Source organism: Cervus canadensis, chromosome 28 (genome assembly GCF_019320065.1).
Source record: "Cervus canadensis isolate Bull #8, Minnesota chromosome 28, ASM1932006v1, whole genome shotgun sequence".
Classification (NCBI taxonomy): domain Eukaryota; kingdom Metazoa; phylum Chordata; class Mammalia; order Artiodactyla; family Cervidae; genus Cervus; species Cervus canadensis.
In genome coordinates, this window is record NC_057413.1 from 6,638,851 (window position 1) to 6,651,542 (window position 12,692).

General features: G+C 47.0%; 1 protein-coding gene across 1 annotated transcript in view; it reads right to left on the reverse strand.

The window, feature by feature from the left end:
• The window catches only part of MAK (male germ cell associated kinase), a 48,812-nt gene that overhangs the window by 5,640 nt on the left and 30,480 nt on the right, over positions 1-12,692 (reverse strand). The window contains exons 9-14 of the mRNA XM_043450023.1: positions 11,897-12,208; positions 8,347-8,519; positions 6,742-6,890; positions 2,811-2,942; positions 928-1,002; positions 14-133 (exon numbers count right to left, since the gene is read on the reverse strand). Coding sequence (XP_043305958.1) covers positions 14-133; positions 928-1,002; positions 2,811-2,942; positions 6,742-6,890; positions 8,347-8,519; positions 11,897-12,208 — 961 coding nt within the window. The remainder of the gene's footprint in view (positions 1-13; positions 134-927; positions 1,003-2,810; positions 2,943-6,741; positions 6,891-8,346; positions 8,520-11,896; positions 12,209-12,692) is intronic.

Below are 12,692 nucleotides of genomic sequence, written 5' to 3' on the forward strand. Positions count from 1 at the left end.
AAGTTGTTCTTACCTGAAGCTGTCGCACCAAGCGGTGCGAAGTGTATCCTCTGGCCAGCTGACCCCACTTCTTTTTTGAGAAAGGAAGGAATATATCCTGCCTGATTGTAAGGAGCATAACTTCCAAGATTTCCTAGTGACGTATCATAAAGTTTCAGAGTCAAAAGGTGAATAGTTTTAAAGCACCGGAGAGTAACTTCGATTACAACCACTACTAACGCTAAATTCTACTTGGAGGGCATCTTCTATATTTCATGCGAGGCACTACGAGCGTAGAGGTACTCACTCCCATTCAGTCCGCATAGCAACCCCATAGAGGCATGTTACCCACACCTGACCTGGCTGAGTTCTCACAGTAAGTGACCGAGATCGAACGGGAACCCAAAAGGTCACCCTGAACGCCCCCAGGTTTGTGTGACTCCAGTTCGTGACCTAAGGGTGGGTTTCCTTCCGGGAAGCCCCCATCCCTCTGGGCGCTTCATCATCTCATAAAATCACCCTGGCGAGTGCACCTGTTCTCATAGGGATTGTTGTACGGACTGAGCGAGGTGGATCCGAGCACTTGGCACAGGATCTGCTGTCCAACGCGTGTCAGCTGTTACCACCCTCCACCACCATCAGTGAAAATACTCTTTCAGTTATTTGCAGCAGATTTGCTTGATTTCTATAAATTGTCATAATTTCAGAAGACAAGTGTAGAGCTTGTTTGAGAGCAAATTACTCTTAGAATCCCAACGACTGAAGAAAGAGGCTGCTCGCAGTGTGGACGCTCCCGTCTCTCCTAGTCCTGATCTGACCCCTGGAAGCAGGTGCCTTTGGCCATCACAGGGGCCTCTTAACGACCACGTTTGGGATAGATGTGGAGAGGCACATTGGACAGGAGATTCGAAGGACACACTCTACTCATCTACCGTGCCCAGAAATTACCTTGTGGGTCCTCTAATTTTTCAGGGACGCTTTCATTGCATGATAGCTTTTCAATGGGTTTGATTATGCTTTCTTCTAAAGAGAAGACAGAAAGAAAGAATGAACAAGAAGGAGAATGTTACAGGAAAAGCAGAGGAAGAAATGGATTCCATGATTAGTGATAAGATCCAGAAAGAAACCTTAAAAGAATATGTTTTCTGTGCAGTCACAGCTTTCATTTGCTGTCGATCATCTATTCCCCTGAGGCTCAAAGCTGTGGGGCTGTTGTTTGTATCCAACCAGTTGGTTGGGTGAATCCTATTTTTAAGTAACTGAGAGAAAAGGAAGCAAAGCGCAGAGCTGCAGTGTCGGACACCTCGGCTCTGTTGGGTGGGCTGAGTCTTCAAAGCGTGGAGAAAGCTTGTGAGGTATCCAGAGTGTGTGACGTCACTCAGACCTCCTCAGCTGCTACAGTGACCCTCACCCTCTTGATCCAATACCACCTACATCTCCTTTTTAAGAAAGAACTCACTTTCAGCTGCTATCTAAAATGTTTCATCATAAGTCTTAGCAATGCCCAAGGATGTACCTTCTGGCATAGTGTGATTATAGACATTTAAAAATAAACTATTACATCTCTCTCTTAAATACAACCAATGGAATCTAAATACCATAGTGATCTTACCCTCACCAATACTGACTTAAGAAATTCGTGACCACAGTCCTTTGTGACAGGTAGAAATTTCACATGAATCTCTTTTCTTTCTAAAATTTTATTTTTATTCATGTTAACTCATTTTATCCAAACATAGTATTAGATTTAAAAGTCTTTAACCAGTCAAAAATATGTATAGATTAAAACCTTTAAAAAGGGTCTCATAACCAACCATAAGTATATTAAAATACTTTTTCTCTGTTTTAGTTAGAATGATTCATTGTATATAATTAATCAAAAAGGTGAATATTATAAAACTTTATTATTAAAAATGAAAGGTTGGATGTTTTTAAAAATTCATCTCTTAATGAGAAAGATGGACCCTTTTACAAGTGGTTCATATATCCATAAATAAATAGAGCATGCTAGTCGTGTCTGACTCTCTAAGATCCCATGGACTGTAGCCTGCCAGGCTCCTCTGGCCATGGGATTTCCCAGGCAAGAATACTGGAGTGGGTGGTCATGCTCTCCTCCAGGGGATCTTCCCAACCCAGGGACTGAATCCCCATCTTCTGCACTGCAGATGAATTCTTTACCACTAAGCCACCAGGGAAGCCCAAATAAATATTATTTATTACTAAAATCAGACAGAATTCAGTTTCAATTTTTTTTTTAAGATGGGAAGCAACGAGAAATCTCTAGAAATCTCATAAATGTTGGAGAACAATGGAATTAATACAATATTGTATTAGTTTTAAGAATGATTTTTAATTATTCAGCTTCTCAGGTTCTCCTTTAATTTTTTTTACAAGTTAAGAACTGGAAACCACTTGACTTAAAAAGAATCTGTCCCCCAATCATCAGAGGAACTCACTTTCTCAACATTGACACCAAAACATCAAATTGGCCCTCTGACTGGCACCCCAGATATTTTCACACTTGAGTGATGGGTGTGAGAGGGGAACACATTGTAGTGAGTGGTGACAAGTCTTTTCTTTTGTAAAACAGGAAAAAAGAGACCCCTGTTCAGGCAGATCCATTTTAGGAAAGAACCCACAGAGAAGTTAAGATCTACAAGTGATTTCCTGAAAACTCTCCTGCTGAGGACCAGCTGGAAGCCCTCCTGTGCCCCCTCCCCCCCCCCCCAAGGCATCTTGGTTGGAAGAAGGCAGCCACAGTACATTTTAAAGTAAAGATCTGCAGAAGGAGAGCAACGTAAATTCACACTTTGGATGCAATCTTGCTTTACCTGCGTTATTCCTTCTGAAAGCAAGCTCTGCCCCCAAGGGTCCCAGGGACTTAGGAAACAACTGGCTGTTCCAGACATATGAGTTCACATCCTTCCCACTGGCAATCAGGGACACGTTCTTGGGGTTTACACCTTAGAAGGACAAAACAGTCATTTCAGAGGTTAGAGAGTGTGATCGTAAACTTGAAGGAAAAATATACATTCAAACTAAGACTAGAAACAACTTGGGGGAATGGAAATAAATTTTGGCTGTAAGATAGCAAACACTATGTGGACCCTGACACCTTCCTAACCCTCAACACAATCACACAATCACCTGGAATCCTCACAGTGTCTTTTAGAAATGTGTGTTGTTTTTTTTTTCCATGCAAATAATAATAAACATTGGACATTTCCTGCTAAATGTTTTGTAAAAACTGAGATGGCACAAAAATCTTCTTCCAAAAGACATTTCCATGTCACTCACTCATTTTGAGTGTGCGCTCTGTGCCAGACCCTTGAGGAACACTTGGTTGGTTTCAAGCTGGGAAAACGTGCTGGATTCAGCTGGAAAAACAGACATGTGGCCAAGAACCCAGGAGAACTGAGAAGTTGGGAAGTACACATAAAGATTCATCTGGGAAGCTTATTTGCATGTCAGATACAGTAAAATCTCAACAGTTTATTTATGATTTTCCAAAATCTGGGAAAGGTGGAATCAGCCTTCATTACCCAGTGGTCAGAGGGTGTTGGCTTAACATGTGTTAAAGAGATTTGAACACTTCCTGAACTTGCTGTCTTTTCACTGATAATTAAATTGGGTTCAGTTTAGGAGACACTGGAGTCGTCACACTGTCTAAGCCTCTGGGTCATATGTGTAGGTTCCCTACCATTAATGTAGTGAGTCAGAAACTCTCCCCAGGTGATACGGGCTCTGGCTTTTCACAAACTGAGCTCCTTGGCAAGGTTTCACGTTTATGAGACATGTAATATCCCTTGTTTTAAAGCTAGAAGCAAGCCTGGTGGTTTCTGAATTGAACCTCAAGGTCACTTATCATCAGTTCTCTAAGGAAACACTCTAAGGAAACACTCCATCAGGTAAATCATTTCCCTTTATTGTAGGATGTAGCTCCTTATGGATTTTGGTTTCTAATAAAATACCTACAAATAGAACTACAATAAGCAATTACCCAACAATAAAGAAGATGCAGCAAGTAGCAATTACTCAGGTTAAAAACATCTTTAAATATTTACCCACAAAGTAGGTATAAGGTCAGGGGGAAAAACTACAAATCTCTCTAGGTGAACATTTTTTATAGTTCAACAAAGAATGGGCCCTGAATAGTTAAGTTATTTTAATACAATTAGCCTTGCAATACTCCGAGTTCTTAAAAGTACATACATACTATTGAAGGTAACTGCTTCAATTCTTTGCCTTTTTAAAGATTTCAGTTTTCTTGGAAATAGGCAAAATGTAGAATTTCAAAACATGTATTAGTTTACAGGCTTTTCTAGACCACCTTCTTAAAGTAAACACTCTTAAAGAGAAGCAGAAATCACTCTATCATGCCTCCCCTCAAAGGAAATTAAAAAGTCAGCAAAAGTTAGCAAATATTTACTGAGCACCTACTGCATGCCAGGCAGTGTGTGGGCATTGGAGAAAAAGTGGTGAACAGAACAGACCAGTCTCTGCCTTTGTGGCTCTTACCATCTACTCTGATTAAAAAGGAGACATCAACAGCTGTAGAGAAGCCAGTTATTAGCAGTGTGGGGATTATTTAGAAGAATCTGGTGCCGAGGGGGCAAAAAACGGAAGCAACTAAGCCAGTCTCTTTTAAAAGCTACTTTAAAGCTGAAATGTGAATCATGCTGGGGACTGGGTAGTGGGTAGGGAGGTGTGTTTCTGGAAGGGAAAGACCTTGGGGCCAATCCCAAGGATGGAGGGGGTGGGGGGAACGTGACATGGCCTGAGTGGGCGGCAGATCCCAGAATTCGTGTCTTGCTAAGAAAGTGAAAATACAGTTGGGAGGAGCACACACAGAAATGACACAGGACGCTGGATTCACCAGGTGGAAGGAAGGACCGTATGTAATAATGAGACTCAAGAAGGTCCACTCGAGCCGGGTTTCAAAAGTGCCGGAACCGGGAGTGAGACCAGGGGGCGTCGCGGAGATGGTGAGCAGGTCCTCCGTACACTCTATTTGCAACAACCATCTTGTGATCATTAAGTTCCTGAGGCTTACAGGGGGAGCTGATGACTGCAGTCCCACTGCAAGTAACAAGACAGAACCTCAGAGTCGTGCTCCCGTACACAGACAGTCAGCAGCAGGTCAGTAACTGTGACTCTTGCGTCTCTCTCCCTGAAGGCGTGTGTCACAGATCTGCCAATTCTTGCAGTATGATGTCATGCTGCCCTGAAATTATATGGAAGCTTTCGGGAGCTCCCATGATCCTGAAGGTTGATGCTTCATAAGACCTTAATACTTAGCTTTACAGTTAAAAAAAAAAAAAAAGGCAGGGGCCCAAAGGCAATATTCTTTGTTATTCCTGAAGATATTCAATGAGTAACTATGGCCCAGAAATAAATGTCAAAGATCACTTCTTTGTGTATTTGTTCTCTGCTGGCTCAACGGTAGGTGCTCAATAAATGTTTGTCCAAGTGACTGAGCTGAGCTCAATTCTAGTTTCAATTCTCACCCAGCTCTAGAAGGGCTGTCTTTGAGACAGAATATGTCAGAACAGGGTACAGAAAGGCTCAGGTTTAGATTGCAAACAATTCATTCTAATTTTGAGTGTTTCTCAGGCTTCAATTTACAGCCATGCTTCTGACCCAGAGTAAGCAGAATTGGTTAGAGCTTTCTGGGTAAAAAGTAAACAATCAGACAGGTCTCAGATACCCTGAAATAACTTGAAAACTACATTAGGAAACAAGCAGAACTGGGAAAAGGGTGGTGGCTCAGACACTAAAGAATCTGCCTGCAATGCAGAAGACCCAGGTTCAATCCCGGGTTCGGGAAGATCCCCTGGAGAAGGAAATCGCAACCCGCTCCAGTATTCTTGCCTGGAGAATCCCATGGACAAAGGAGCCTTTGTGGGCTACAGTCCACAGGGTCGCAAAGAGCCACTAACACTATCCTCTGCCGAAAATTTTACAATCGCCTTTCCCACCACTAGAGGGCGCACTTCTGTAGGTAACATAATCACTGATTTTATTTCAGTGAGGTGGATTCAGTTTAAAGAAAACGCGGGGCGGGGTGGGGGGGCGGGGGGAATGTCCCCCGGGAATCTGTGTTCTGAAAACCTTATTACACTCCTGCTCTTGCAGTCAGAACAGAACCTCCTCATGGTTTCAACACCAAAACTGACAAGCTGACTGATGCCTTTGCACCTTTCCAAAGCGCACCCTCTCTTATGGTCTTAATTCCCACTCCTCTCGCCGTGGTCCTAAGGACTTCAGTCCCAGAACAAGTCATCGCCCTCTCTACCCAGATATGGGCAGCGGCCCCGCGACCAGTCCCCCCGACCCCTTTTGAGCCCCTAAGCGTGGCCTACCTAGCAGTTAGATGATCTTTTTAAAGCACACAGCAGATTATTTAGTGAACAGTATATAAATTCTCATATATATATATATATATATATATAAAATAAAACACTAGTAATGGGAGTGCAGAATTGTCTGAATAAAGTTTCGCTTTTACTGAAGGCACAGCTTTGGTGGGGAGGGTGGTGTTTTCCGGAGCACTCTCGTCATCTTGATTTGCGGCTCCCAGGCGTTTCTTGAGCCCATTTCGCAGAGGCAGAAAGTCCAGAACAGTGCCTGGTGACAGGCTGGGCCAGCGGAGGGCTGCGACGGCGGGTCACGGGCGCCCTTTCGTCAAAGACTCAGGGACGCCGGAGCATGACCTGCTAACATGCTTTTGTCACCAGGAGACATTTCATGGTCTCTACTTACCCGGAAGGTATCTTGACTGTTTCAAATAGTACTGTTTGGCAGTGGAAGCAGTTGACAGTTCCGAGTCCGATTTCAGGGTCACAGCGGCAGGGAAGCTCTTGTTTTCCCTCGGTGAGTAGCCAGAGCCCGCGGGCACCGACTCTGGAAGCCTCGAAAGTCAACAGGAAGGGATGTCACTGGGTGAAGAAGAGCAAGGCGACGCCGCGAGGCGCTCCCCCACCCTCTGTACCCCTTTTCAGACCCGCCAGTGGTTTCCACCCGCGTCCTTTGGCCGGTAAGACACCCCTGAGTGTCAACTCCGGCTGAGCGGAGACCCGGCAGTGGACAGAAATCCTTCCGATCCTGGACAGCGTGCAGCACAAAGGTTTTAGAACTAAGCGGCAATCGCCCTATGGACAGTGTGTTTCCCTTTTTTTGTCTACTCCTGCGCAGCTGCGGGTTCAAGATGTTGAGTTGAAAGGGGAGAGACTCTCAGCGGTGTCCACCCGCCTACTCCGGGGGTGCGGCCCCACGAGGGGTGTTGGGACACACTTCGGGCTGGGCTAAGGAGGGCTGCGTTGGGAAGAAGGGCTAGGAGAGATCCCAGACAAAACTTCCGCGAGCCTAATGCCCTGCAGGGAAATAACGCGTTTGCGGAGACGTGCCGGGTCCCAGGAGGAGGGACCCACGTCCCCAGCCCCGGTTCGGCGCCGGAACGCAGGCCTCCGGCGAGCCGGCCTGGCTCTGTCCAGCGCGGAGGGCATTTCTCCGAGCAGCGGCCATCGCTGCCAGAGGAGGCATTTGTGATTTTGGTTTTTTTGCTACCTGTCGCTCTGCATGTGGCCCCTCACCACCACCTTCTCCCTGCTCCTCTGCGGAGGCCTGGCCACACTGGCTGTTCTTGTCACCTGTCTGACCCCAGGCCTCCGCGGTCACCCCCGGGAGGAGTAGGGTGGAGTAGGGTCACCCCCTACTCACCCACTCGACCCCCTGAGAGATGGACACTCAGGTGACTGGCCCTCTCTGAACCACTGGCCACAGCTTTGGGGTGGCCCTGGACACAGCCAGACCCTTCATGAGAAACAGCCCTACTGGAGGGAGGGGACACATGTATTCATGTTGATGTCGGGCAGAAACCATCACGATATTGTACAGTAATTATCTTCCAATTAAAAATTTAAAGAGAGACTGCTAGACATGTTGAACTTTCAGGAAAAGTCCAGAAAACGAGCAAAAATTCAGAGCAGCAAGCAAACGATCCACTCTGAACACCACCAGCAGAGGAAACCGTGACTGCAGACTGTGCTTCGCTTTTTGCAAAGAGGCCTGTGGGCTTCGAAAGGCAGTAACGGTGGATTGTAATGCAATGGGGGCACACGCAACGCTGAACGTGATAACCCCTCACTACACACCCTCAGCCAGTGATCCCGAGAATCGTTCTCGTGCAGAGTCAGGGGTCTAAACTTCCCCAGCGGGAAGCGCAGAGATCTGGGTTTGAGAGAAGAAAACACCAGCAAGCTACTTCTTACCTTTTACCAGCTACACTCATTTGCGCTTAATGAGTAGAGTCAAGCTGATGCGGGCTGAAAATATAGATTCCCGAGAAAAACGCGAGACCTCCCTTACCGAAACGGAGACTCCTTTCTCCTCGATTCCTTGGATAAGCCCATGCTTGGCTTCTTGGAATGGGAGGCTCCCAAGTCACCGTCCTCCAGGTCTGCCCAGCCGTCTCCAGCCTTGAACACGGCCTGGCCCCAGCGCCTCCGGGCGCCTTTGTGGCCCAGAACGCCACACGGCTTCTGTGGTGGGAAAGCGGCATCGCCGTCTTTAATCGGGGGCCGAGGGCCTACTGTGTGCAGGCTGGCACACTCGGCGCTGGCTGTCCCCGGCCTCAGGGGGCTTTGCGCAGAGTTAAGGAGACACACGGGTGCAGTGTTTTAAGATGCTGACAGAGACAGCACAGGTTAAAAGTGTGATAGGATGCTGAGAGGTCTCTGGGAACCTGGCTTGGGGGAGGCTTGAGTGCTTAGGATCAGAGCTGAATCTTCGTTGATGTGCAATCTAGAAAACTGCCCTGGGTGGCTTTTTGGGCAAATGACCTAACTTTTCAAAGCCTTTGTTTCCTTCCCCTTAAATGGTGGGGGGGGGGGGGGGATACAGCGTTTATATCTAACTTAAGTGTTTTTGGATTTGATAGTAAAATGTATTAAATGTTTTTAGCACGGGTCCTTGCACGTATGGGCTTCCCTGGTGGCTCAGCTGGTAAAGGATCCGCCTGCAATGCGGGAGCCCTGGGTTCGATCCCTGGGGTGGGAAGATCCCCTGGAGAAGGGAACGGCTACCCACTCCACCATTCTGGCCTGGAGAATTCCATGGACTGTATAGTCCATGGGGTCACAAAGAGTTGGACACGACTGAGTGACTTTCACTTTCTTGCACATAAGTGTGACCATGTTAGGTATGTTGGGTATTGGTGCTGTTGTTATTCTACATCTTGGAAGAGGAAATGGATAAAGTATGTCTTTTCAATAAAGAAGTGCCAGTGGGTGTTCCAGGGAGAAAAGGTGGGCGGAGTTGACTGGAGTGGATGTGTTGTGCTGGTTGGAGGACAAGGCTGTAAAGACAGACGGGTGCTCTGTGATGAAAGGCCTTCCATGAATCCCTAAGATGTGGCAGCTGTCCTCTGGGCCGTGGAGAACACTGGATGTTTTTGAGCTAAAAAAGTGATGTAATAAAGGCAGCGTTTGGGAAAGGTCAGGCTCCTCAGAGAGGAGGCCTTTGCAGTTAGAGCGGCATGCAGTGACAAGGACAGCGGACTCATCGTGGTTGGAATGCTCGAGAAAGCACACGCTTCTGTTAACAAGTAATAAAGGGTCTGGACTCGGTGTCTCTCTGAACAGAGGTCAAGGTGAGTGTGGCAGACACTGCTGGCTGCCCCTCAGTAGCACCCTCCTGTCTCCTTATTAGGACTCTCTTCTGGGCAGCAGTCTGCCCATGGAAAATATCTTAAAAAAAATGCCAGCCTGCCTCGCAGCTCTGCGGAGCCAGGGGCCACGATCTAGCCAGTGAGATGCAGTGCACATCTGTTGGGAGGGGCTTCCAGGAGGACCAGCGTCAGGCTCTGCCAGCGGCGTGTGCCTGTGTGTTTCACTCTTCCCCCCGGGGACGGCGGGCGCCACCCCAGGGAGCAGCAGCCATCCGTGGGACCGGGAGCCTCCCGCTGAGCGTGGTGGCGGGGAAGGGAGACAGGGCAGGCTGGTGCCCTTTACAAGGGGCACCAGCCCTGACTGGCCCACCACCCGCCTTCTTGCCATCAGAGAAAAACACCCCTCCTGGTTTAAGCCACAAGGGGTCAGGTTCTGTCTTAAGTCATCGGGTGTGATCCTACGGGACACAGAGAAGGGAAGGCAGGCAAGACTTGACAGTGTGCGCCCGGCTGTCTCAGAGGGGCGGCTCCGTTAGCAAGGAATGAGGAAGAAGACCTAGGCTGGGGCAGACAATGAGGCGGTTTTATTCAGATTAACGTGGGTGTTCTGGGGCTCACGTAAACTGAGAAATCCCCAAGGTGACTGAAATTTGGGAATTTGGAAGCAAGGTCAGCAAATTCAGCTGCATTTGAAGCAAGAAGATGCTTAAAGAGTGGATATGCCATTGCTTGAAGCTGATGGTGCCATAGTGACGGGTGATGAACAAAAGGTGGTGTTTGAGAGAGAATGACCTCCAGACTAAGGAGAACAAGGAGATCCAAAGCCTCAGATGGGCAGAGTTAATCAAAATTATCCTTGTCTGAGTCTGAGACTCTTATTTCGGTTGAACTGTATGTTAGGTGCTGCTGAACAACGCCAGTAACATCTAGTCGTCTTATGTCTGAGAAGATTGGAAAAGGGAAAGCATTAATAACTTTTATAAAGTAGCAGGTGGATTTTTATGAACTCTACATTAGTAAGTTTGGTACCAGCTGGGGGCAAAGACTCTAACGGCAGTTACTAAAGAGAGCGCGCACTAGAGGACAAAGGTGGTGAATGGTACAGGTCACTTTGGGAATGCACACCGGGGCTGCATCGTGCAAGGCGCTGAGCAGCTATGAATGTGAACTTCCTTTCTTTCCCTCCTGGTACGAGTCACCATTTTATGTGCCTTTCAAGGGGGAAAAAAAAAAAGATAACCCTTGATGGCATGAGCGAACACAGCGTTCCGGAACTCCGGTGGTGATTCACCCAGTTTATATTTCCTACCTGCTATCTGCCGCTAGTTCTGGGGAAGGGGAATGCAGGATGGGAAGGGGGCTTGGGGGAGTCAGCCATCAGTGAGTGCCGGTCCCAGCGGAGCCTGGGAGGGAACTGGGGGTGTGTTTCTCCTGGAGAAAGCGGCAGGTAAGGGAAGGGTGACTTTTCAGTATCTGAAGGCTGCCTTTCTGGAAGAGTGATTCACTGTTAAAACTACAGAAACCAAGGACTTCCCTGGTAGCCCAGTGGTTAAAAATCTGCCTTCAAATGCAGGGGCTGTGGGCTTGATCCCTGGTCTGGGAACTAAGATTCCACATGTCTCCCAGATGAACCAAAATATAAAACAGAAACAATATTGTAACAAATTCAATAAAGAGTAAAAAAATGACCCACATCAAAAAAAAATTTTTCTTTTTGAAACCAGATTTTAGTTCACTATGAGGAAGAACTTTCTAGTAGTCAGAATTGTCCCAAAGATAACGTGGACTCCTTAGGACCCTGGGGGTGGGTCAAAATCAGTGTGGACATTTATTTATTTATTCATTCAACAGATATTTGTTGAGAATTTACCATATGTCAGACAGCTTCCCTGGTGGCTCAGACGGTAAAGCATCTGCCTGCAATGCAGGAGACTCGGGTTTGGTCCCTGGGTCAGGAAAAGCCCCTGGAGAAGGGGATGGCTACCCACTCCAGTATCCTTGCCTGGACAATCCCATGGACAGAAGAGCCTGGTGGGCTACAGTCTATGGGGTCACAGAGAGTTGGACAGGACTGAGCAACTCACACTTTTGCTTTTAGACACTGTTCTGGGTTCTGGGTCTGTTCTGATAAACGAAACAGACAAACATCTTTTACATCTTCCCCAACACTGAGAGAATGCCTAGAAAGGAAATCCTAGTGGAACCAAACCTCTAAATATCACATCTAAAGTGTCATACTGGGCTACTTACGGTGGGCATGGTTTTGACGATACTTGGAAAGAGGGTTGGCGGCCTTTTCTGCTGACTGTGCTGCTTGGGTGCTGGCTGGACACTCACGTTCTGCGGCGGCTGGATGGACCGCAGTGGCTGGTGGCTGTTCTTCAGGTGGGGCGGTCCGGCAGCCTGGTCGTTTATGTCCGGCAGAGGCTGAGGTTCTGGGTCCGCTGCAGATGGCTTTGGTTCGAGTGGTTGCACAAGCTTATTTAAAGGCTGTTTCGATTCCAAATGATGTGAGGAAGGGCCTAATACTTGACCAACTTGAAAATATGGGTGTTTCAAAGCCTGTAGCAGCATGGCAAAAACAAAGGAAAAATGGTTTCTCCTAAAGTTATTGCATATACACTATCATCCGGCATTGGGCTAGGCATGTATCACTCGTCTGGGTAAGTTTCAAAGATTTACAGAGCATCCACTTTTTCCCTTATGTGATGACTTTAAAAAGACACCCGGGGGGGGGCGGGTCTTCCCTGGTGGTCCAGTGACTAAGACTCTGCACTCCCAATACAGGGGGCCTGGGTTAGATCCCCTGTCAGGGAACTAGATCCCACATGCCACAACTAAAGATCCTGTGTGCCAAAACTAAGACCCAGCAAAGTCAAATAAATAAATAAACATCTTTAAAAAAAAAGATACCCAGGAAAAAATAATTTGAGAACTAAATTTCATTTAAAAAATGAAAAAGTACATGTTAGTAGGAGACTATAAGACTCACATTCAGTAATTTTCACATCCAGTCAAAGCAAATGTTCTTTTAAAGACTTTGTAT